Source organism: Urocampus carinirostris, chromosome 4, assembly GCF_059441175.1.
Source record: "Urocampus carinirostris isolate Australia breed hairy pipefish chromosome 4, RoL_Ucar_1.0, whole genome shotgun sequence".
NCBI classification, from domain to species: domain Eukaryota; kingdom Metazoa; phylum Chordata; class Actinopteri; order Syngnathiformes; family Syngnathidae; genus Urocampus; species Urocampus carinirostris.
This window is the reverse complement of record NC_142352.1, coordinates 29,100,063-29,126,581: the sequence shown is the minus strand read 5'-3', so window position 1 is coordinate 29,126,581 and position 26,519 is coordinate 29,100,063. Positions and strand designations below refer to the sequence as shown.

Below are 26,519 nucleotides of genomic sequence, written 5' to 3'. Positions count from 1 at the left end.
TTAGGGGAGCTATAAGAACCGACTCTTTTTAGTCAGCCGAGCCAAATAAGCCGGTTCTCTAAAAAAGAGTCGGAAATCTCCTCACTACAGCCCAGCCCAGCTCTGTGACGAATCGCGTGTGTGCTGGAGAGCCCACTTTACCCAAAATAGGTGGGAAAAAGTGGCCCTCGGGGGCTGCAGTCCTAAATGTTTTGGAGATGTCTTTTCTCCTATAATGTGATATACACCAGTAATTCTCAAGTCTTTGGAGTCGAGGCACACTTTTTCTCATTAAAAAAGTTTGAAAATCGAGCCTCGAAACCAGTTTTATTTATGTAGCATATTTGTTTATTTATGATTTATTTTTGAAGCTTAAATGATTATGTTGAAGTGATGGGAATACTGTGATGTTAAGGGAGCCACACCATATATTTTAAGACAAAATATTTAAAAAAAAACTGCAAAACACGCTCTCAAAGCAAAAGCTAATTTCCGCATATTTTATTCTACTGTGTGATGTCTGAATATTTGATCAAATTTATGAAGTAATAATAATGCCAGAGCCAGTTTCCCCTATCAACAAATATACCGCAGTTACTTAAGATCGTTGAGGCTCATTTTGACTGTCATTTTGTTTCGTAAACGATGGTTTCAAAAGAAGGTGCCATCAGTTCTTTTATAAAAATGTCACAAAATACTGCAAACGAAAAGTTTGTAGATGTGTTTCCCTTTAGCGCAGTGGACGCATGTGACACAGAGGCAAAGCATGCTTTGCGTGCAGATAACCGCCCACCCTTGCCGCTCACACAATCAAATTGCACCGTCTTTTGGGTGTTTGCAGTTTTTTCTGTTGGTTTTCATCACAAAGTGCCTCAACAACAGAGATTGATGAGCGTCCATTCATAGCATTCCTTAGAGACGTACAGCAAAAATGGGGTATGTTGGTGATGCACTGTGATTTTAAAATGCACTAGAAACCCTGCCATACATATACTGGACTTAACCATTTTTCACAACAGTGGTGCGCTGCTTTTGCATATAGTAGAATAGGATTGTCTCAGAGAAAATTCTTACATACTATCTCCGAGCCATATGTACTCATGAAAAGAGCCATATCTGGCTCGCTCGCCATAGCTTCCCGAACCCTGCTGTAGATTGAATTACCACTGTAACTGAGCTGAGCAAAATTTATCCTGATTTCATGCAAGCGACTTAAATTCATCCAAGACAACAAACTTATCCATTTTTTGTTGGGTTATACAGTCTACCGATAGATATGTCCTCCACACCCTTCTCACCTTTTTAACGACCAACTCATTTTCATTCCTGAAAAAAAGTTGTCCATTTCAATAATTATAGCATGCAATGTTATATGTATTGTACACCCCTACAAATATTAATTATTTAAAGCATTTACCCCTATTCATATGTAGGGCAGTTAGTGAAAAGTAGTGTTTGGGTGTTTGCAGTTTGTTCTGTGGGTTTTCATCATAAAGTTTCTCAACAGGGAACATATATTGTTTGATGAGCATCCATATATTATCCCTTAGAGACGTACAGCAAAAAGGGGGTATGTTAATGTAATACAGTGACTGTAAAATGTGATTGAAACTGTGCTCGCTCCCCCCCCCACCCCCCCCCCCTCTCTCTCTCTCTCTCTCTCTCTCTCTCTCTCTCTCTCTCTCTCTCTCTCTCTCTCTCTCTCTCTCTCTCTCTATATATATATATATATATATATATATATATATATATATATATACACACGGGCAGCACGGCGGCGCAGTGGTTAGCGCTTGTGCGGCACAGTTCATGTCATGGGAACCTGTCGTGGGTTCAAATCCAGCGCCGGACATCCTGTGCGGAGTTTGTATGTTCTCCCCGTGCTTGCGTGGGTTTCCTCCGGGCACTCCGGTTTCCTCCCACGTTCCAAAAACATGCATTTCAGGTGAATTGGCCGGTCCAAATTGTCCCTAGGTGTGAATGAGCGAATGAGTTGTCTGTCCCTGTGTGCCCTGCGATTGGCTGGCAACCAGTTCAGGGTGTCCCCTGCCCACTGCCCGGAGATGGCTGGGATGGGCTCGAGCCCCCCCCGCGACCCTAATGAGGATAAGCGGTACGGCTGATGAGATGAGATGAGATGAGATATATACACACACATATACATATATCTATATACTGGACCGAATCACTATACACTGTCAAGACCGGAACAGAAGGAGGACCCAGATGCGTAACGTTACTCACAAGTTTATTGAAATATAGAGAAAAGTCAGCGCCAGCGATCCGGTGCTCGCTGGACGCGGGAGGCAAGCCGCTCATGGGATCTGAGCGTGTTCTGAATGCAGAAGTGGATCTTCCGTAGCGGGAAATCTTAGCGTAATTAGAAGAAAAAACAGGTTGTTAGCCAGGATGGGAGATCAGAACGTGGTCAGGGTCAAAAAATGGGTTGTTAGCCGGGACGGGAGATCAAAACATGGTCGGGGTCAAGAAACGTGTTGTAGCAGGAGACACCGGGGAATCAGGAACGGATGAGTGGAAAACGGGTGACAAAACGGGACTGACGGGAGTCAGAGTCAAAAATGCTTGCCTTGTGAAAACAGAGGTTTGCTGACGGACTGACAACAGGCGAGTGAAATGACTGAGCTTAAGTAGGACGGGGAACCAATCAGCTAACCAGCAGCAGCTGGTGCCAAATGAGCAGGCACAGGTGAGTAATCATGACAATTCACAACATTGGTGCACTGCCTTTATACATAATAGAGTAGGATTGTACTATAGTATAATTGTAATATAATGGGATTGTATATTTAATAGAAACCACTAACTACCCTACACATATATAAATATTTCATTACAAAATAATCACCATCTATCTTTGTTGGCCCACATTGGTTAAATCCAAATTGACCCCAGACAACAACTCTCCTCCGCAGGAGCGGTTTAGCAGTTCTTTCAACGCTTCATTGACCTCATTGTTGAAGGCGTTCGCAAAATTGCCATTGAGATAAGGATTCTCCTCATCGGTGGGCAATGAACTCATCACCTCTTGCAACCACATCAGCTCCTTATTGAGTTCTTGATTGAGTGCATCAAAGTGGTTCTGCCTTTCTCGGTAGCGGCTGCTAATACCACTGAGGCTGGAGCTGAAAGACTGCATCTCGTCCTGCAGACTTCGCTTCAATGACTCCACCTTACGGAACTCATAGCGGATTTGCGAGATCTCATGCCGCACTTCTTCACTTTCTTCCTTGTACCAAGCCTCTTTCTCATTGTAAATAGAAACCATGGCGTCGATATCTTCTTGCAGAGAATCGTGGGACGCTGCCAAACTCGCGAAGGACTGATCCATTCGATCCATGTCCTCCACCACCCGCGTGAAGCGCTCAAAGTTTACGTAGGTGTTGTTGGGTGGCATGCTTGAGTGAGACTTGATGGTGTACTCCATCAGACGCTTGGTTTTGAGTTGCCGCCGCTCTCGTTTCTGCACTTCTTGATCTTTCTTTTCCTCCTTGCATTCATTACACTTCAGGATTCAAGAAAACAAGTAATAAGAAAAATCAAAAAGTGCACTTTAAAGACCCATGTAAGTTAAAGGTGGTGTCCCAACTTGAAATTTTACCGCTCTCTGCCGCTATCTCCTGGACTCAAATCATGGTTGCAGGCTCAGTCAGCTTAATCTTCAAGAACTGGTACTAATAAACTAATAATAATAACTAATAAACTCTATTTTTAATCTTTTGGGGAAGGATCGGGTTGGCGTATGAAAAAGGCTTTTAAAAAAAAAAAACGGATAAGCTCGGTGTAGAAATAATTATTAAGGCTCTTTGAACTCTTTTGGGTGTTGTTAAATGGTAAATGGCCTTTATTTATATAGCGCTTTTCAAGTCAATGAAGACCTCCCAAAGCGCTTTACAATGTGCTTCACACTTACCCATTCATACACAAACACATACATAATAGAGAACATTTTCCATTTTTAACAAGACTCCTCAATGATGCAATCCACCTTTGAAAAGTTAAAAGTATAATATTTTATCAATTGAGTATGTGTTAAAATACCGACCTGAGTTCAAAGAGCCTTTATAATTGTTTTTACACTGCACTTATCTTTTTTTTGTCTTACATTTATCACCGCTGTTCCAGGACTCTCAAACCATTAAGAAGCATGACAGGGGTCAGGGGTGATTCATGCTCGTTTCCATTTTTTTTTTTGTTAGTGTAGCCTGAAAACTGTAAGAGTAAGAAAAGGCCTGTTTCAAATACAGTCCAAATACCATCCCAAAACCCCAAAAAGATGAAAAAAATAAGCGTTTATTAGTACAAAAGGAATGAGCTGACTGAGGCTGCGATCATGACTTTAAGCAAGGAGATGGCGGCAGAGAGTAGCAAAATTTCAAGTTGCAGACACCACCATTACACATTTCATATTACCTTGATCCATGGATGATCGAGAGCATCTTGAATTGTCAGTCTTTTTCTGTCATAAAAAAATGCAGCTTTCTAAATATCATTTGAATTTTAGTACCCCCTGTCCCTCTTTTACAGGGGTAGGCAAACAATGGCCCACGGGCCATTTGCTGCCCGTCAGGCCTTTTCATATGGCCTGCCAAATGAAAATGCTCAACTATTATATTACATATATATATATATATATATATATATATATATATATATATATATATATATATATATATACAGTAATACTACAAGTACTAAAAAAATTAGACCAAAAAACAACAAAAGTATGACAAAAATTTGACTGCATAAATACTACAAAAATACCACAAGAAATACAACTAAAGTAATACTACAAAACTAAATATGAAATCTATTGCTTAAAACAGCGACCTTATACATTGTTTTACTTTAATTATGAGTGTTTTAAAACCAATTTGATAAAAAAAAAAATCTTTTTAAAAACAAATAAAAAGAAATATATTTACTAATGGAAATAATTGGATAGGTCTCCGGGATTTGCCCCTTGGCCACAATTTCTAACCCAATGCAGCCCGTGAGTCCAAAAAATTGCCCACCCCTGCTCTTGAGCATCACTAATGTAGAATGGATCTTACTTTTTGTCTCTCTCCAATAAGTGACTGATGAAATTTTTGGCCAGTTCACTGGTGGCGCAAAAGAACTCCTCATCAAAGTCATAATTTACGGCTGAAATGTTCTTCAGTGTTTCCTGTTTAGTCTCACCCAGGAAAGGAGAAGCACCACTTAAACTGAAATGAAATAAGACAAAGGCATACTCAGTCAGGTCTTCTTATTTTTTGGTGTGGTGGGAAATTTGTTTACATAATCATAAAATACCCAAAATGCTAAAAAAACCAAATCACTAAGTGTGCAAGATAAACATTTGAAAAAAGTGTAGAGTTTTAACAATAAAGAACATTTTTTTTAAATTCAAATATACAGGGTGTTCCAAAAGTCTTGGGCACACTGAAGTCCCCATATCTCCTTAACTATGAATGGTTATAAGATAAAAGTTGTGCCAATTGAAAGCTACTCACATTCAGTTTTTGTAAGACTATTGATTTTTTAATTTATTTTCGTACCCATTCATGGTGTTTGTTCAATCAACCAGAAAAGGCATTCTGTGTGCTTGAATTTGCAAAAACGGAATAATAAATTGCTGTTCAGTGTGCATTTCGCAGAATATTTGAAAAGGAGCTGACAGAAAGGGAAATCCATTTTGAGATGGCATGCTAAAATCTTAAAGTATGCTTAAAGAATGAGACACCCCTTAACTTCAGACGATGTGATTGAACAAGGGAACTGCTTTCCAGAACCTCCGTAAATTGATCAGAAGAGCCAGTAGGGAACTCAAGTCTCCTACAACAACTGTTTGTCATGTCTTAAAAAGATGACTGCACATGACGCCTTACAAGCAACAGTTTGTTCAACAATTGAAAAACACTGATGTAGAGATGATAACCCCTACTAGCTTCACCCAACAGAGCGGTCTTTAAAGAAATAACTGAACTCCACTGTTCAGCACAAGCTCTACAGCCAAATCACCCCCCTGAGCCACTCCTGAAAATGGGGAATGGGGAAACACGAGAGCACGGGCAGGTCTTTGCCAACATCATACGCCAAGGACTGAAGCTGAAGGTCGCTGTCTTCTGTTCTTCCATCCTTCTCAAAAACTCTTCCAACAAGATACATTTTGTCCCTGTGAGGTAAACCAAGAAAATATTTCACAACAAATAGTTTTTGGTGCAGGGGCAAATAATATTTAATTTCTGAAATGTTATGAAGGAATTCCCGGCCCTCTAAAGAAGTTGATTGTTTTAACACTGCGTGTGCCTTATTCGTTTGTGTACTTATACCTTTTTTCTTTGGACAGATCGATCCATAATTTTCATGGACTGCAAAGTCAATAATTTAATATGTTTTAAAGTAATTGACTTACATACAAATGGTACCAGTCAAAATCTAAAATCCTATAGTTTTTTTTCATGTTGTTGTCTTTGTTTATGTGGTAATTAAGTTTCTTCTGTAGAGTGTTGGTAAAAATAATTCATTGAAAACCCATTTTTGCTACACTGATAAAACCCCTCGCAGGACTTTTGCATTGCAATCCAAAAGAAGATGGAAGATGACAGATTTGACAACCGGCTTGTTTTTAGTGATGAGGTGACTTTCCACATAAATGGCATTGCATTAGTGGTGACCCACATGAACTTCTTGAGCATCAGCAAGATTCCCTAAAGGTGATCGTGTTTTGTGCTATGTTGAAAAGAAAGAGCAACAGTCAATGCTGAGATGTACCAAGACTTGCTGGAAAACTGGTTAAAAGCTCAATTGAGTAAAAAAGAGTCTGGTGACTTCATTTATCAACATTATATGGCGCCACCCCACTGGAGATAAGGGTTAGACAGTTGCTGAACACAACACTGCCAGACAGATGGATTGGATTGTCTGGCCAGAATGATCATAAGCTCGTGTCCTGGCCACCCAGATCTCAAAATAATTATTTTTTTAATGAAAAGATTGGTCTATGTACCCCGTATTCCAAGAGGCGCGAATAAGCTGAAGGCATGAATAACAGAAGCTGTTGCGACCACTGACAATGCAAATCTTGGACGCATCCGGCAAGAAATTGACTACCGTCTTGATTCTTGTCGTGTAACCAATGGTGCTCACATTGAGCATCTTTGGATATTTTATGCAAACATTTAGATTATAAGCGTTCTAAATTTATTGAAAGTGTTTTTATATCATTAAAAGTTTACGAAATATTCAAAGACCAAATGAGCCCAAAACATTTGGAACAACCTGTATTTATAAAACAACATAAAATGTGTGAATTGGTCCGTAGCAACACGCATATATGGGGTGATGGACTGTGTCTTAGTTATCAGGTTTCACTTGCAAGATGTAGGTTATGACTCCAATGCTCCACATGTCTGCTTCCAAACCCAATGGCTCATAGTTGACAATTTCAGGTGCTTCAAAAAACAATAATATTTGATTAGGAGAACACATTACTTTAGAAAACACTGATGAGCATATAATCTTACCAACAAATTCAGGTGTTCCAAAGATGTTTTTAAACTCCACCCCTGCTTCAATTTTGTGGGCGAGACCGAAATCAATGAGTTTAATCCTGGGTGATGTTGTGTTCTTATCCAGGAGCATTATATTTTCAGGCTGCAGAAAAAATAAGAACTTAATCAAGTTAAACTTTGTAAAATGAAAATAAATAAATTAGCTGAGTACCAAGACATAGTGATGTTGTATTTTTCAGTAGTGGGCCGTACACCTAGCTCTTCAGTGATGGCGTTTAGTGATGTGTCGTTTGCAAAAAAACAGCTCTATTTTATTTTATTAAAAGTATCCACCATCTGTTGAATAAGAAACTTTGACTTATTTTAATGCCGATTTTGTCATCATTCTGTCATGATTGCCGATGAGAATCACCTGTGCCCGTTCATTTGAAGCCAACCACTGCGGGCTCTGATTGGCTCCTTGTCCCTAGTTAAACCGAGTCCTGTCAGTCCCTTGTCTTCAGTCCGTCTGCGAACCTCTGTGTATACAAGGCAAGCCTTTTTCGACCCTGACTCCCATCCGTCCCGTTTCTGCTCCCGTTTGTCTCCGGCTACGACCTGTTTTGATCCCGACCACGTTTCACGTCTGCTCTCCCGTCCCGGCTTACGACCCTTTTTTTCCCGACTATGTTTACTCTCCCATCCTGGCTTACGACTCGTTTCCGACCCCGACTACGCTGTTCTCTCCCAGTCTCGGCTACCGACCAGTTTTCCCGTCCCTGACACCGCCATCGCTCGCTACGGAAGATCCACTTCCGTGTTCGGATCACAACCCGAGTACAAGAGCGACTAGCTTCCCGCGTCCAGCGACAGCGGATCGTGGGCGCAGCCTTTCCTCTTTCCTTCAATAAAACTTGTGGTAAACGTCACGCAATTAGGTCCTGTTTCCGTTCTGGTCCTGACACATTCAGCCAGGCTGTAGGCATACATGGCTAACACTGCCCATTATTTTTTCAAACCATGCAATTATTTATTCTTAAAATGTTAATTAGTAAACAAATGGAATAAACATACATTAAATAATCGACCAATTTAGTGAACGTATTTGTTAAATTTGTTATATTTAGATAATAATGTCGATAATAATAGTAGTGGCACCTTCTTAAAATTGTTTTCTTGTATAGGTATCAATCTCAAAAACAATAAGTGAAATACCCACTAGGGCTAATGCCTAAAAGTACAAATACCAATGTAAGGTTGTTATTTTAACTAAGAAAATAAAAAGAACAGTATGAAAAAAAAATCATAAACTATGTTTATACAGTATTCTTTAACTATTCTAGATGTAGACTTCAAAGTAAAATGGTGTGAAGAGCATTAAGTTTGGAAGGCCTACCTTAAGATCAAAGTGGGCTATTTTTCTGGAGTGGAGGTAGTTTACACCCTCGAGGATTTGCTTGATGAACTGAGTGGCCTCGTGTTCATTGAGAGACTCTTTCTGGGACAAGAAGTCAAACAGCTCCCCTCCAGAGACCCTGGAATACAGACAACTGCCTATATATACATGTGTGCTGTGTGTGTGTGTATATATATATATATATATATATATATATATATATATATATATATCTCATCTCATCTCATTAGTTGCACCGCTTATCCTCAGTAGGGTCGCGGGGTGCTGGAGCCCATGCCAGCAATCATCGGGCAGTGGGCAGGGGACACCCTGAACTGGTCGCCAGCCAATCGCAGGGCACACAGGGACAGACAACTCGCTCGCTCATTCACACCTAGGGACAATTTGGACCAGCCAATTCACCTGAAACGCATGTCTTTGGAATGTGGGAGGAAACCGGAGTGCCCGGAGGAAACCCACGCAAGCACGGGGAGAACATACAAACTCCGCACAGGAAGTCTGGAGCTGGATTTGAACCCAGTTAAGGTCAGTGTTTATGACTCCGCTCTAAGAAAGACACTGGCCAAAAAGGGCATCCTTGGGAGAGTGTCCAGGCAAAAACAAATGCTGCCACAAGATAACACAAAGAGTCGTCTCACATTTTCCAAAAAGCATCTTGATTATCCTCAAGACTTTTTGAGAAACATTCTGTGGACTGATGAGTCAAAAATTAAACTTTTTGGAAAGTGTGCAGCTTGTTACATCTGTATTAAAAATCGCAGGGCATTTCACAAAAAGTTCATGCTGCCAACAGTAAAGGATGGTGGTGGCGGTGTGATGGTCTGTGGCTGCTTTGCTGCCTCAGGACAAGGACAACTTGCTGTAGTTGACGGAATAAAGAATTCTGGTGTTAACTAGAAGATTTTAAAGGAGAACGTCCAGCCATCTATTCATGCCCTCATACGATCCGAAAGACACCAGAAAGTCTACCTCAGAATGGCTCCAAAAATAAATTAATAATTAAGGTTTTGGAGTGGCCAAATCACATTGAGATGCTGTAGTGTGACCTAAAACAGTTACGGTAATTCATGCTAGAAAACCCTTCAAATTGACAGATTTGAAACATTTTTTTAAAGAACAGTGGGACAAAATTCCTCCACAGCGTTGTGAAAGACTTATTACTAATTATTGTAAATGTTTAATTTGTGTTATCACTGCAAAAGGTGGCCCAACTCGTTATTAGGTCCAGGGGGCAATTACTTTTTGCATGGGGCCGGATCGGTTTTTATTTCTTTTTGTGCCTTAATAGAAGGAATCAACAAATTAAAACTGAATTTTCTACTTCCTTGGGTTGTCACTTTTTTATATTAAAATTGGTTTAATGATCTAAAAACATGTTGAGTGGTAAATATGCAAAAAACACAGAAACCAGGAAGTGGGCAAATACTTTTTCTCTGTTTATGTATGAGTACTGTATAGACGACCTTTTGTGACATATTTTTAAGAAAAAGTGGTAGGTCTTTGTAATGTGAAAAACTGTGAATGCGCCTTATTTTTTTGTACATCTTTATAGTTCCCAAAATGTAATGTAATACAAAATGTATTGGAAAAAAGTAACAAATGTGTGACTCACAACTCCAGAATGAGAACCACGTCACTGCGATTCTCAAAGACATCATGTAGGGTGACAATATTTTGGTGCTGAATCTGCTGTAGAATTTGCACCTCACGTTGTATCTCCTCCAGACGCACTCCTCGAGAGCTGGCGATGCTTTGCCGCTTTTTGATGAATTTCGCGGCAAATTCTTGTCCTGTACTTTTCTCTCTGCATTTCTTTACAATGGCAAACTGTCCACTAAAACACAATAATCAAAAGAAAGATTGTTTTGCTATAATGAATTGTTTTTGACATGTGTTCGAATATAACAATAATTTGACATATGCTGTCCCAGTCTTAAGCTGGGATAATAATTCATGCGTTTGTTACCTCCCGTCTCGATTACTGTATGTATGACTCTCCGATCTCTTGAACTGAAGCATCAAGAGCCTGTAGCTGGTGCAAAATTCTGAAGCAAGGCTTTTAACTAGGACAGAAAATTGACTAAACTACCCCGATTTTGGCTGACCTGCACTGGCTCCCTGTCTGTTTAGGATGTAATTTTAAGATTCTATTGGTATGATACAAAATTGTGCATGGACTTTATATCTTTCTGATTCCCATTATGTTCCTGCTTGGAGCATTTGCTCAAAAAATGTTGGTCTATTAGTGATTCCAAGAGGCAGAAGAAATATGCAGGTTCAAAAGGATTCCCCATTCAGGCCCTGGTGCTGTGGAAATGTATGCCCTCTGAGATACAAGCTGCAACCTCAGTGGAAGTTTTTAAATGTAGGTTTAAGACACACTTTTATCCTATAGCTCAGGGGTGGCCGACCCGGCCCTTAAGAGCCGCATGTCCTGCATGTATTGGAGGTTTCCCTTCCCCAACTCAGGTGATGCAAATTTAAAGCTTGTTAGCAAGCGGTGTGGGAGCTTTATAATGACCTAGGTGATTAGACTCACTTGTAATGAGCAGAGAAACTCCAAAAACATGCAGGACATATGTCTCTTGAGGACGGGGTTCGCCACCCCTGCTATAGCTTCTGAGTGATGTTGACCTCATACTCTATGTTTTCTTGTCCTTGAGAGCGAAGGATAGGCCTTGTTGTTGCACAGTTCTTGCATTTCGAGGCATCGCGCCGGCAATTGGACCTGATGTACGCCATCATCTAGAACCTGCTGCATCGATCAAGATTTTCGGGCAGGAAGCTGTCAACTGGACATTCTGTTATTACCCATATTTCATGTTGATAATGTCAGTGTATCGTCTGCTGATACCCTTGCAACATCCATTGCAGCCTTTCTGGAAGGGAGATTACATCATGTGTGGCCCCTTCTCAAGGTTTCTTCATTACGTTTTTCTTTGCCCTCGAGTAGGTTTTAGATCAGCAAACGTCTGTACAGCTCTTTAAGACATTTTGTGATTAAAGGCTATACAATAAACATTACATTGTCATGTCCAGCATGGTCGCCGTGGCGACCGGCTGGCCCCGCCCCCTTGGCACAGGCTGTAGCAGATTTCCTAATTTGCGTGTGTGCTTCTTAAGGGCGGGGTTTGGGGGATTGCCGGTTGCGGGTTCATTGCATTACTTTGCATTATTCTGTTCTGTTTGACTTGAGGAAACCTGTACTTGCCCGTTCTGAGTAAAAGCCTGTTTTGCGAGTATTCCTAGTCTGAGTTCCTGTTTGCCTGTAAGCCTGTTTTTGTTTTTGTCCCTGAGCGTTGGACGACTTTTTTTTCCTTAATAAAAGTAACTGATCGTTAACGCGAATGAGTTCACCCTTTCTGCCTCCGATCTGGTCCGGTCCTGTGATATACATGGTGAGAGTGAAAAAACGGATTTTCCGTTTCTAATATTTTGGGGTCTGTGATGTGTTTTGTTTTGTTTTGTTTTGTTTTATGAACATGTACACTACACGCACATACAAAAAAAACTTCTATTTATTTATTTATTCATCTATTTAAAAAATATATCACCTGTCTACAGATACTCTTAACAAGTAAAGTATAAATTAACTTTAAATATGTTTCAGCATCCAAGATAAAAACTTAAGACTAAATTATGATTGCATTTTGGTAGCCTTTTTATTCCTTTGCACTATGTATACTTCCATACGACCACCTTTTCTGGGTCGGTCTGGCATTATATTTATTTATCTATTTTGATAGTTGTTGTTTCACTAACAAGTTTAGGTTCGCTGTCTCGTAGCCATGGCGTGTGATCAATTTCATTTAGTTGACCTAAGTGGTTGCAACTAGCGAACGCCTATCTTCCCTTATCTGCAGCCGTTCCGACTGTAGAGATGGTGTGCATCTAAAGATAGAACACTCCTTTAAAAAGCAGCCTGACAATTGTGCAGCGCTTTTGTCATGATCCATGACAACATAGTCAACCTGAAACATTTCCATAAGGAAAGTTTAAGTTTAACATAATTTCAAATAAACACCAATAGAACAAGGGTTAATAACAAATCATGCTCTGCTCGCCTTGGTTTCCCACCACAGCAAAACAAAAATCTCAGTTAAAATAAATACATATTTAGCTTTGATATAAATATATTCAGGTTGCATCTTGCTAAATAATTACCAAAACAATGATATGTTTTGATAAAACATAACAATGTTTAAAAAACGAAGAACCAAATGCCCAATCGTAATTATTCACTGTCTTACAATGTTAACATAATTTATGAATGAACTAATCTTGGAAATTTATAGGTACATGTTAATCATCAGTTGAAATGTATTTGTATCCGGGTTACTACAGCTGAAAGCAAGTTAAATTCAAAGCTTTTTAAAACTTCTTTGATTCCTTTTGAAATCAAATTTAAGACCAAGTAGACAAAAAAAAATCACCACATGAATTAGAGGCAGTTTTATGCAAATGTTTATTTTAATTTGTGGTTTAAATCACATTTTGGTCCATTTAAAAACGTTCCCTCCGAAAAACATAGCTTTCTACAAAGTTTTAGACATGGAAAACAATAAATAAAGAGGATGTTTACAGTACAGCATGGATTTTCTGTGAAAACTGGCAGAGAACTCTTCTGCAATATTCATGAGTATTTTCATCATGAATCATGAAAAAAACTTTTTTACAAAATCTTTTCTGTTCAAACAAATATAACTCTTATGTTTTCACCTTTTTAAGACTTTTGAAAATTGGATTTAGGACATTTTAATACCAATTAAGGCCTTATTTTACGGATAATTAATTTAATGTTCTTTTCAGGGTTTCGCGGGATATCTGTTGTCTAATCTCAAAAAACTTTTGAATATTTTGTCATGGATGCGTTTGTGACCGAAGAAAAAGTTTTTGCGGTACCTTCCCAACTCTTCCCCAATTTCGTAGAAATCTTCAACACTCAGTTGCTTGAAAATATCCATGTTAGACGGCCTCCTTGTTTTTTTAAAAGAGCAGTTTGATCCTTGTAAACACAAACATTTTAGTGTTAAAAAACCTCAAGAAAAGAACCTTGGTGTTAGCAAAGATTGAAGCTTTCACCGAAGTTAGACTGGTAGTGGGACAGGGACTATGGTTTTCATTGGCTGTAGCAGTAAGCAAGCCCGTGGCGAGGTGGAAAATGTTTTGCTGGGTTAAAAATAGGATCAAAAATGTGTGTCCACTGTGAGGGGGGATTTTATTCCGCTCTGCCATGTTTTGACACCTTATGTGCCCCCCTTACAGACTCATGTGACGTGTACGGACTGTATTTGGCTGGGAAACTGGTGTTATGACTGTTTACTCTTCTTAATGGTGTCTAATGTCAGCATATATTAGCTGCATATCTATCTATCTATCTATATTGTATCTAACATGATTACTGATGTGACTCACCTGTGCTCGCTCATTTGGCGTCAACCGCCGCGGGTTCTGATTGGCTCCCTGTCACTATTTGAACCCTGTCCTGTCAATCCCCTGTCCTGTCAATCCCCTGTTGTCAGTCCGACTATGACCCATTTTGATCCAGACCACGCCTGCTCTCCCGGTCTGGCTTACGACTCGCTTCTGACCCTGACCACGCCCTGCTCTCCCAGTCCCAGCTACCGAACAGTTTTTCTGTCCCTGACACCGCCATTGCTCGCTACGGAAGATCCACTTCCGTGTTCGGACCACAATCCGAGTACGAGAGCGAAATGCATCCCGCGTCCAGCGAACACCGGATCGGGGTAGCAGCCCTAACTCTTTCCTTCAATAAAACTTGTGGTAAACGTCACGCAATTGGGTCCTTTTTCCGTTCTGGTCCTGACATTATTTATATCGTATCTATATTGCATCTATATTGTATCAATCTATCTGTCCGTCCGTTCATCTATCTATCTATCTATCTATCTATCTATCTAACCACCTTCTCTCTGTCTCTCATTGCACAATATCTTTAAAATAAAATCAGTTGTGCAAATAAAGTGTAACCACAATTGCATCAGATGTGAAAATTACAATTTATGTATAATCTAATCACTCACAACATTATTATTATAGTGATAGTTTAGGGAAGATGATATCGATTTGGGGGAAATAGTGTCGATCTGATCCAAGTACCCGATTGGTATCTACAATATCGGTATTTGGATTGATCAGCCTTTTCTTAGTTGAAACTTGGAATCGCCCATTAGCTCCAGCATTTAACAACCACTAGATGTCAGAGAGCTCTTTGTGCTTGACAAGAAAAACAACGCAGAAGAAGATATTAAGGAAGTACAGCGTCTAAACAGTTTCCCTTTTGGGAGTGGAAAAGAAAATAGAGCGTTTCTTTTTAATAAAAACGTGTTCGATCTCGGAGTAATCATTACTCTAGAAGACAATGGGTACCAGAGATGACGAATACGATTATTTGTTCAAAGGTAATATGACTTTATTTGTCGTAATGCTCCCCCCTTTCTTGTTAGCTCTAAGGCTAAAGTTAGCAACCATTACATTTTCGCTCTGGTTGTCAATCTTTTCGGGAAATGTCGGTGAGTTTAAATAGCTCATAATAAACAAAGTCATCGTCTGTTTAGTGTGGATACCCTTAAAAACAGCTCAACTATTCAATCTGTGCCTACGCGGAGCTGGGCCTTTTTTTGTAGTGCTGGGTGCGGACTAGCGGACACGCCTAACGATAACCGTTATCACATTGTCTTCGTGGCCTTGCCAGTACAGTAATCCTTCAGTTCATACGCTTTATTCATTGATACCACGATTAGCTCATGTAGATAAATTGCACCGTACTGTACCAAGTTCTAAAACTACAATAGCCAACTGGTTGGAATGACCGTTTCGTTGTATTTAGGTCATGAAAATACACTTGGGTTGGGTTTTCCGTTTCGGGTAATAATATTTATCAAAATAACTAAAATAGTTATAAGGTAGTATACCTATGTATTGTTGGTAGAAACGTTGCGTCTTTTCATTCACAAACATTGCTCTCTTATGATAACTTCGATAAGTACCACGTTGTGCGTGTATGTTTCTTAATCCTGATCGTCTTTTATCCTTATTTTCTCTTTCAAGGCTTTATTACTTGTTTACCATGAAGTGCCATGTCTCCCTGCATACAATGTTTAACACCCTTGATATTAATGACAATAAAGACAATTGAATTCATTTGGCTCTACTTGTGTAAAACATCTTGCTTGTGAAATCGAACTTTATAATGTCATACAAAAGTTTTCAGCAAATTCAAGTTCACAAGCCTACAAATTATTGATGTATTACGCTAGTTACCATAATCCTTCTCAATGGCCATTACACTCTGTCTATCCTAAAATCAAATTATTTAAAAATTGACAAACACAACTTCTAAGGGTGAAATCCATAAACGCGGGGAGGAGTGGAGAGTAATTTCATGCTCGTTCCTGTTTTTTTTTTTTTTTTGCTAGTGTAGCCTGAAAATGGTCAAATTAAGAAAAAGCACAGTCCAAACGCCAACTCAAACCCTTAAAAGATGGGAAAAAAATAGTATTAAAGAATGAGCTGCCTCGGGTTGCATTGATGACTTTGAGCCAGGAGATGGCAGTAGAGAGTTGCAATATTTCAAGGTACAGACACCACCTGTAATAGCAAATAATACTCACCTAATTTTGAGATCTTTAAATGGCCAATGGAGGGCAGACGATTCTTCTTCTGTCGAAAATATTTATTTTGTCAACTTATGTTCTATGACTAAAAACAGGAACAGAGGTAGACACGAGCTTACAAGAAAATGTCTTTTTGATAAAAGCCAGGCAGAGCTCTGGTTTTGATAGCGTTCTTCATCTCCATCCTTCTCTTGTGCAAATGGTAAATTAAGCAGCTGCAACACTCCCCTCAAATGAAAGCTATGTATGAATGGCTCATTTTCTGTGCTGAAAATTCAGTGCATCCCTAGACATAAAAACAATAAGTTTTTCAAAAATTCATTATCAGAATCATACACGCTGGATCGTAATTGTATTTGAATTGTGAGGTACACAAATATTCTCGCCTATACCGCATGTTTTTACTGATGAAATAAATCCATGGCAGCAGGATCATTAATCCTTGATTTCTGACTTGCAGTTGTCCTTATCGGTGACTCGGGTGTGGGAAAAAGTAACCTGCTATCCCGATTCACCCGTAATGAGTTTAACCTGGAAAGTAAGAGCACCATTGGAGTCGAATTCGCCACTCGCAGCATTCAAGTGGATGGAAAAACGGTGAAAGCCCAGATCTGGGACACTGCTGGTCAGGAGCGCTACCGTGCCATCACTTCAGCGTAAGTGATTTTAATGTTTTAATTGCATCAAAGAAAACTTTAGGAACGGGGGAAACCAATTGTTTTTTTTACCAGGCAAAATTAATTCACCCTGGCATAAATGCAGTTCTTTTTTGTCAAAACATTGCAGTGAATTTTGTAAAGGCCTCAAACGATTACTGTTTGATGTCATAATTTATTTTCTGTCGCAACAATAAGACCTACAGTATCTCAATTTTTTTGTTATCGTTACATTGTAAAATTGGGGAGGGGTTTATTTATATATATATATATATATATATATATATATATATATATATATATATATTGAAAAGAGGCCAAAAATGGTGATTAGACTTTTTCACATGACATCAACCATTTGCACCTGGTCAATTCTTGTAACAGCTCACCAATAGCCCTTTTCAATCCAGTTATCTGAGTATTTTGAAATGAATATTTGTGTGCATCAGGATCCCCTATTTACATTTTTACATCACCGGTTTCACTACCTATGATTCAGGGATCAGAATTTTCCGCGGATCCGCGGATTTCCGCTGTTTTTGAACCCCAAAGGCATTCCGACTTTTTCACTTTTTCTCTTGCGTAGCAAACAAATTCAAAATCCGACTGTCGCACTCTTTCCTTTATTGCTCTGGCGCACCCTGGCGGCCGTTAGAAAAATTGGCCGCATTGTCGCACAAGCTGCAGGGACTGAACTGCATTTGAACTTATCTTGCAGTATTTACAAAAAAATCAGTTATGTGGGCAAATTATTTTAATCTTCTAAAAATGTTACTTAAATGATAAATATAAGCATGGTTTTGGACAAGTAAATTGCCTAAAACCCAGGTTTTTTTGGGGGGGCGATGGGGGGGGCTCCGCCCTGGTTTATTCCTGGACGCTGGCTATTTCAGCTGAAAATGAAAATCTCCATTCTGATCCCTGTATGATTGGCTAGGTGGCAGCAATCTACGAAGGCAATAGCACCAACAGACATTAAACTTTGAGATCTAGCTGGAGAAGGAAATGCATAATATTATGTTGATTTAATTGCGAAAGGTCTGGCATTTTCAAAGTCAGCAAGCTTTTCGCAAGCGGGAAAAGATTTTGTCCGCCACTTTCAGCCTAGCGTTAAAATATTAAGCCCGAGCTGAATATTGTCCCAGGTTGGAATGTTTGGGTCGGGCCTTTCTTCTCTTCTGCTGACTTATTTTATGTTCGCTTGTCATTATTCATTGTCTTTATTTATACAGTGTAGTGTGACTTGGATTTCGTTACAAACGACAGGCTTTACACGTCATGCATCCGCATGGGCCTCTTTGGAAAATTAATTTTGGCTGAACAAACCAACATTCTGACTTAAAATGAAAGAGTGTATGTTTTACCACATTGACAAATTATATTTTGTGAATAGAGATCAAGTTTAATTAAACAAAATTTCACGGGCTTTTTGAACACGCTCTACATTTAATTTTAATGATGTAGTGTAGTGTCTGGTAAAGTGATCAGAAGGTGGCGACTTGAGACGGCGCATGTGTTCTTTTTTTATATCTAGGCCTCAGGAAAAGTGTTGTTCTCCAAAGGATTTCCAATCAGTTGCAATAGGCTGAAATAATGTTATTAGTTGGCTCGAAATCGCCAGCATTTTTAGGGTGAACTGACCCTGATGAATAATTGAGGGCGGCCTTTGACGTGTAAATGGACTTTGCAGGTACTACCGCGGTGCAGTTGGCGCTCTCCTGGTCTATGACATTGCCAAGCATCTAACTTATGAGAATGTGGAGCGATGGCTGAAGGAGCTGCGAGATCATGCTGACAGCAACATTGTTATTATGCTTGTGGGCAACAAAAGCGATCTGCGTCACCTCCGGGCTGTTCCAACTGATGAGGCCCGGGCTTTTGCTGGTAAACCCAACTTATTTTTTTTCTTGTTTCAAAATCCACATTTAAGTTTTCGTCCCCATAAGAGTTAACCTCAAACTTTGCATTTGTCTTGCACATGCTTTTTATATTTCGATAGTGACACAAGTTTTGCTATTTCGGCTCTTCGCATGAACACATTCTGAAATACAAAATATAATTAATATGGGCTTAAAGTGCACAATATTCTCCATGGTAAAGAAAAATCCATTTACAACATCTACTCAAGTGAAGAACACTCTCCAGGAAGTAGGTGTATCTGTCTCTAAGTCTACAATAAAAAATACTTAATGAGTGGGCCAAAATTCTCCACTGCATTGTGAAAGACTTGTTTCCAAATATCTTAAACGTTTTATTTTTATTTTATCACTGCCAAAGGTGGCCCAACTCGCTATTAGGTTTAAGGGCCAATTACTTTTTAACATAGGGAAAGATCTGTTGAATCAGCATTTCAAAAGGTCATTTTGTTTTTTATTGGGTTGTCTCTCTAAGATAGTAAAGCATGTTTGATTATTTGAAACCTTTTGTGAGTGACAAAATGCAAAAAAAAAAAAAAAAAAAAAAAAATTGAATTCAGGATGGGGGAAATACTTTTTCACGACACTATTTAAAATGATCAGGGGTGCCCGAACTATTTTTTCCCTCGCCTATATGGTCTAAAAAAATCTTTATTTTATCAATCTGGACAGTCATGAGATCAAAGATTTTACGTTTTTGGACATCAACCAAGACACATTTATGTAAATAGGCTAATGATTAAGAAAAAATACATCCCGTGGAAAATGTTCAGACAAGAATGAATTGAAATGATCTGCATTTATATAGCGCTTTTCAAGTCAAGACTTCCCAAAGCGCTTTACAGTGTGCTTCACATTTCCCAATAGCAGCCATGTAAGGCGCTAACCTGCTTATTGGGGGTATTAGGGGTTCAGTGTCTTATCCAAGGACACTTTGACATGTAACACGGAGGAGCCGGGATTTGAACTGCAATCTCTTGATCCCAAGACGAGCGCTCTACCTCCTGAGCCACTGCCGCCCCACATATATCACATTTTGCATCAGGTTTTATGCAAAACATATTACTTAAAGGTGGTAACTAACCTAATTAATATTTATTTTATAATCTGCATGGATGTGGATAATTCAAATTGTATTTATACAGTCCTTCTATAGATTTTGGTATTAAGCAAATTTTGAAATTCTAGATTCCTCAGACGACAATAGCATCAATACGATTCATTGCTCAGCACTATGAGGAAGTGTAGCGAGGGGTGTTTACTGTATTTTATATTTTGGCAGAAAGAATGAGCGAAGGCACTGTGGGTAAAAGGTGTTCGCTTATTATTAGCCTCTTGCCAGTTTATTTTTTACTCTGAGCCCTCTTCCTGGCCAGTAGCTTTTGCTGGTTGTGTTAAGAAACAATGCTATTCCTCTTAACCAGTGGTTCTCTTATGGTCTGTCTCCAGGGTCCACCATCCCACTCTAATTAAAAGGAATGACCCAAATCAAAAAGAAATTCCACTTCTCAAATTTATTTAATGAAAGGATTATTTAGTTTAAACCAGAAATGGTAGAAAAAGCGGGTGTCAACTCACATTTACAGGGCATTATTACCATCTGCTTTTGTTCTCTGCAAGTGTAATAGTTTTTTTGTTCTCTGCATTTTGCCCAGGCAAAGACCCGTGACCCACCATTTGAGAAACACTGCTTTAAACACTGATGCTATTTCACGTTGAAGCAGATGATTAATTATTTCTAGTCAGGTTGAGATTGTTGCTGTGTTTTGTAACATGTTTGATTTTGGTCTCCAGAGAAAAACGGTTTGTCATTTCTGGAAACTTCGGCTCTGGATTCCACCAATGTTGAGACAGCCTTCCAGACCATACTCACAGGTGTGTGTATTCTAACACTTTAAATCAGACATTTTTTATTGATGGTTTGGAACATCGTTCAATTGGGCTTACCATCATGTATAATTGCTGAGATCATGACCTCAGTTTCAAGTCCTTTTCCCTGAGCTTAATGGATATTTCTTTCAAGTTATGCTCAATGAGCACAATGCACCCTGCGAAGAACTATTGTCAACTGTTCACAGGCAAAATTGCAGTGTTATAGTAGCGTCACAAGATCACCAGGACTGGCCAAGATTATTCTCGAGGTCACAGTCCAAGGGGACAGAAGGAGGGGAAGACTGAAAAAGAACTGGACCCACAACATCAAGGAATGAACTAGTGCCAACTTTTCCACGACCCAAAAACAGTCCAGAGTTACGTTCTTAGTGGTGCCACGATCAAGGTGGTTAAGGCATTTGTAAATAGTGAACCGGAACTGATTACCCTTCTTACAACTTCTTGAGTGTCAACTGCAAGGACATTTTATGACAGTGTTTCCATCTAGATTTTTTGGAACCGGTTGGAATTTTTTACCTGAGTTTTGGCTTTTCTCCCGGTTTTCCTTGCAAGTTCAAATCCATTGCTGTCTTTTCTCCTTGTTTGGGGTGTCTACTAATACACTTTTCACATACCTACGGTACATATGAAATTGTTGTATTGGTTATCGATATTGTTTTGATCTGGAAAAGCAGGATGTTAAACCTAGGAGTAAAGAAAAATATAGTACATCAAAATTTTGATTTGTTAAACATTCTTTATTGCCTCCTTGCAGAGATCTACCGTATCGTTTCCCAAAAGCAGATGTCTGAGCGCCAAGAGAGCGACATGTCTCCGAGCAACAACGTGGTCAATATCCAAGTGCAGCCCACCGAGAACAAACCAAAGATGCAGTGCTGCCAGAACATCTAGCGCCGCCCTGGCTGCTCCCAGCCTTGCCTCCCAGGTCCTGCTCCAGACCACCTCCACACACATCAATAGAGCTCTGGGGCTGTGATCTGAACTCGCCACTACTTTTAACCAACCTTCCCTCCTTCGACCCCACCCAGTTTATGTTAAAGTATAGAAAGTAACTGAGTGGGGCCCCTTACCCTCCCCCCAGCTGAGCCACTCTGTCTTTAGGCTCATGAGGACAGAAGGCAGCAAGCATTTCATATCACTTTAGATTTCATTCCACTTGATGCGCTGACTTGTCACAAAAAATGTCTTAAAATATGAATGTGATTTGTTTCCCTCTTATGTTCTTGATGCTATGATGTCTCTGTTGATTTTCTTATGCTAATCTGATATTTTTCTGTATTATATCACTCAATTACTAGTGTAGTACCTATGAGTATAAAGCACATGCAAGTTGCTCTAAAGTTAAAGCCTCAAAATGAGCTCCTCTTTGCCACTTAGTGGAACGTACAACTTAGGAAAACCACTTGCAAGAGTGTCAAGACTTTTAATCCCGTTGCTGTGAACACGACTCTTGTGAAATTAAATGTAGAGCCGGCAGTCCTCGTTTAGATGTTTGCAAAATGAAGCGGGTTGGAAAAGCTTTGCATGCTTGGAAAAGAAGGCAGCCGCGATGACACGCCTTGTGCTCGATGGGGACACCATTCGAGAAGTTGTGCTCCCAATTAAGAAGTGAGGCTTTGATTCATCTCACGGTTGACGACAACTATGCAAGGTCGTACGAGCATGCGGCCTTTGGCCCGCAACAGCAAAACTTTGAGACGTTTGAATGGTTTTTGTCCGTTTCTTCCATGCACTGAACTTCACTAGCCTAGTTGGAATTTTCAACACATTTTTTGGATATTGTTTTTTTTTTTTTTTTTTTTTTGTGGTGAGACCACATTAGAGTCACAAACGGTCCATTTTTTTGGTCAAGTTCAAAAGTTTTAGAGGAGAGATCGAAGGACTAATTTGAGTTATTGGCTTTTTTTTCTTGTCACAGGGCCTCCTTGACTTTTGTTAAACCCCAACACATGCAAGTGGTCTGTCTCTGTCACATAAAGCCTACTTCACACCAAGATGCCTCGGACTTGATCACAATGCATGTGGGAATCGTCAGTTCTGCCTTCTGTTGCGATCATCTTGTGCTAGGACAGCTAGCTAAGTGTCCGCCCAATACTCCCGAGTGGTCACTCAGCTTCTACTCATAAACAGCAGTGTGTTGGGTTTGGTAGGCACATGCACTAGTAGCACCCGCTTGAGTGCTTGCATAGAGGCAGAGGATCGATTTGTATTTGCGGATTGTTTGAGCATGACTGGCAGTTCCAATGGCGTTTCCACCAACCAAGCCTCTCCACAATTGCAAGCTAGCAGTCTGATGATGAATTAAGGCGAATTGCTCCCTTTGGTCAAATGAGTCTGATTCATGACTTATTTTTTTGTGTGTGGTTATTTTTTTGATTATCTTTTTTTTAATGTCGTTTTTGAAAATCGTAAACTCACTGTAATTCCAGTGTGAGAAGAAAATTATGACATTTCAACAATTACAATGAAAGGTTCAATGAAAGACAGGGATCATGATGGTTTTATGTTTTTGTACAGATTGATAAAATTGTACAATTGTCTATATCTTAAGTTATCAGTTCATCGTAATAAAGCGCACCAGTCATAAACATTTTTAGATTCTTTTTGTGTTTTCACTTGATAGTCCATTCATTTATTTGTTACTTTTGCTTCATAAAACATGGAGGGTTTGGAAACATAACCGGAAAAGAATACATTTGTATAGAAAACACCACAAAGGTGTTGTCGGAGGGTAATAGGGAGCAGAAGAACCTGATTGTCGCAATGTCCTCTATTGCTGTTCATCAGTACTTAGAGAACCTCAATACTGTGAATATACGAGTCGTTCCAAAAGTCTTGGACACATTTTGACATTGTATATTTCAGAAAATATTAAGGATATTAAAACATATGTGATAAATTCAGGAAGGTTGTAATCTCAATTTTTACATGGAAGAGGAAAATGTGAGCACCATTAGTCACATGACATACATCAAGCCGATAGTCAAATCATTGACAAACGTAGCAGCATTGCATTGTCAATGGTTGCAACATCTTAGCATAGCTGTTTTGTTTTATGTTAACGAAAGCTGTCAACAGACCAGTCTTCTTTGAAAGAGCAACGGCAAATGGTGAGTCGTACCTTGCCATGCTGGAAAACTGGTTAATGGATTAAGTGGATAAGAGTCTAGTGACTTCATTTTCTTAAAAGATAGAGAGCCACCACACAAGATCTTCAGTGCTAGACAGATGGTTTGGGTGGTCTGGGCAGAATGATCACAATCATCCAGGATCACACCATGAGATGTGGGGATTTGTGAAATGATTGGTCATTGTCACCTTTTCCAAGAGATGTGGATGAGCTGACTAGCGGTGCTCAAATGAACATCTTTGAACATTCCATGTAAAAATCGAGATTAAAAGCTTTTTAAATACACCAAATGTCTTTATATTTATTAGATTATTTTGTAGTTTGAGATATTCAATGTCTGGAAAAGAATCAATTTGGATTGAAAACAACACCAAGGTGAATGAAAATTATTCCGTATTGGAGGGTCATTAAGAACAGAGGAATCTGATCAAGTCAAATCACATTTATTTATGACGCCCTTAATCACAAAAATGTCTCTAAGGACTGCACAGGATTACAATTACACAGTTACCTGATCTTAATCCAACATTGATGGTCCTGATGTTTGAACATTTCATGTAAAAATTGAGGAATCAAGCTTTCTGAATTTACTAGATGTATTTTTATTTTCCATCTTAGTTTCAAAAATATTCAATGACCGTAAATTTGCCCAAGACTGTTGAAACAACCTGTGCTATCTTGCAGCAAGAATGAACAGACATCAACTTCAAACAAAATGCAACCAAGTCATCTGTATTTGGGGCAGACTGAGATGAACAAAAATGGACGTTTCTAGAAAAATATTCTCAAGCAATCCTGGTTGCTTCATCAAAACTGCTGTTGGTGTGACAGTCCAGCATAATGTTGGTTTTACACAGAGGTAGGCCTACCTGGTCCTCGAGGGCCGCATGTCCTGCACGTTTTTGGAGGTTTCTCTTCTTCAATCCTGGTGAGTGTGAATTGTGAAACATGAAGGACCTGCTCTCCCTCGAGGACCAATTTGCTGTCTTCTGGTCCAGCAGATGATATCATTGCTTCTTAAGGATTTAATCGCTGGCTAACCAATAGAATGATCTTTGTCATGCATTTTATATTCATAATGAGTCAACAAACAACCAAAATAATATCAACAGCTATTAAAAAAAGTCTACAGCAGTGTTTCTCAACTGGTAGGTCGGTACCCAAATGTGGGTCACAAGCCCCTGCCTTGGCAAAATAATGCTAAGAAAAAGAAAAACAAGAGGGTCAATTACATTCCTCAACAGTAGATGGCGACGATGCACTTCCTGTTCACTTATAGGGGGTGTTTGAGAGGGACCACATCTTATTTTATTGCTATTTTGTTTGTATTATTTCCATTTTCTACCCGTAATAATTGTTCCTGAGAAAGTAATGAAAAGGGACAGAAAAAAGGAAAACCATGACAGCAATGAGGGAGTCGAAAAAGGTAATAATTGCAAAATAGGAAAATGGTGTTCAAGAGTCTGCCGTTGAAACGCTGCTGGAAGGTACAGTAAATTGTTTAAAAATGTTATATCTCTAGCTGTTTAGCGGTTTATTAAGCTTTATTAACTATATGACTAAATAATTAATATTATAACTGCTCTATTAATATTTTGAATTTCTTTTAGTATATAGCTGGGGCGATTTTAGATTCAGAGATTTAGGAGTGCTGAGCACCGAGTGTCTGGCTGGTTTAAAAATATTTTAATTCTATTTAATAAGAAATTGTATAACATGTAAAATTAAATTATGATAACATTTTAATTACAATATTTTGATAAAGGCTTTTTATTTTGAATAAATCGGAAGCCTCAACAGACTCTGCCACTTTGCCACAAGTGACACTACCCAGGGGAGCGGTGAGGGGGGCTAGAGCGGAGCTAGGAATCGAAAGGACTGAACCACTTCAAGGCTGTGGAGTATTTCCGACGCTATGTTGTTCACATTTTTGTTTTGTCCTACTTTTAAAAATATATATATTTTAGCAAGCGTTTTTAATTACATTTAAAACTATTCGGTCCTTTATTAAGGAAAAGAGAGTTTTAAAATGCTAAAATTTTGGGGGGTGTTCCAGCACCCTGAAAAACGGTCTGGTTACGCCCATGGTATGTGGCTATTTTGAAGCGGTTTGAGGAGGTCACTTATATGTGATGTAGGCTTATATGCGAGTATATACGGTACTGTTTTAAACTGCACAATCTTTTTACCGGATACATTTGAGAAGTGGAATCTTGTTTGGGTCAATATACTGGTAGAAAGCTAAAAGTACAATATTTTTAACCCATTCATTGTATTTTCCAGCAGCGCTTCGATGGCAGACATTCTGACACCATTTAGGCATTTCAAAACAATTCCTTATTCGACTCAATCGTTTTTGTCACTGTTTTCCACTTTTCCTTACCCTTCTTACTAATTC

General features: G+C 39.2%; 2 protein-coding genes across 4 annotated transcripts; one reads left to right on the top strand and one right to left on the bottom strand.

Annotated features, from left to right (window-relative positions):
• Positions 1 to 2,210: 2,210 nt before the first annotated feature.
• LOC148367227 (death-associated protein kinase 3-like) lies at positions 2,211 to 26,494 on the bottom strand. 2 transcript variants are annotated; one of them, XM_088334064.1, is made up of 11 exons: positions 24,991 to 26,494; positions 16,646 to 16,812; positions 16,524 to 16,572; positions 13,792 to 13,894; positions 10,502 to 10,723; positions 8,869 to 9,007; positions 7,506 to 7,635; positions 7,358 to 7,433; positions 5,052 to 5,204; positions 4,411 to 4,456; positions 2,211 to 3,502 (listed from the first exon to the last, which is right to left on the bottom strand). In XM_088334064.1, exons 4-11 carry the CDS (start codon positions 13,851 to 13,853, stop codon positions 2,849 to 2,851), a joined length of 1,482 nt encoding a protein of 493 aa, XP_088190190.1. In that variant the 5' UTR covers positions 13,854 to 13,894; positions 16,524 to 16,572; positions 16,646 to 16,812; positions 24,991 to 26,494; the 3' UTR covers positions 2,211 to 2,848. The 2 variants fall into 2 exon arrangements, with proteins under 2 accessions (XP_088190190.1, XP_088190191.1); XM_088334065.1 differs by lacking the exons at positions 13,792 to 13,894; positions 16,524 to 16,572; positions 16,646 to 16,812.
• LOC148367228 (ras-related protein Rab-11A) lies at positions 15,081 to 23,581 on the top strand. 2 transcript variants are annotated; one of them, XM_088334067.1, is made up of 6 exons: positions 15,081 to 15,311; positions 16,987 to 17,182; positions 18,873 to 19,066; positions 20,893 to 20,973; positions 21,746 to 21,916; positions 22,910 to 23,581. In XM_088334067.1, the coding sequence occupies exons 1-5, from the start codon at positions 15,272 to 15,274 to the stop codon at positions 21,880 to 21,882; spliced, it is 648 nt and encodes a 215-aa protein (XP_088190193.1). In that variant the 5' UTR covers positions 15,081 to 15,271; the 3' UTR covers positions 21,883 to 21,916; positions 22,910 to 23,581. The 2 variants fall into 2 exon arrangements, with proteins under 2 accessions (XP_088190193.1, XP_088190192.1); XM_088334066.1 differs by having other exon boundaries at positions 15,087 to 15,311; positions 21,746 to 23,581.
• Positions 26,495 to 26,519: the final 25 nt, after the last annotated feature.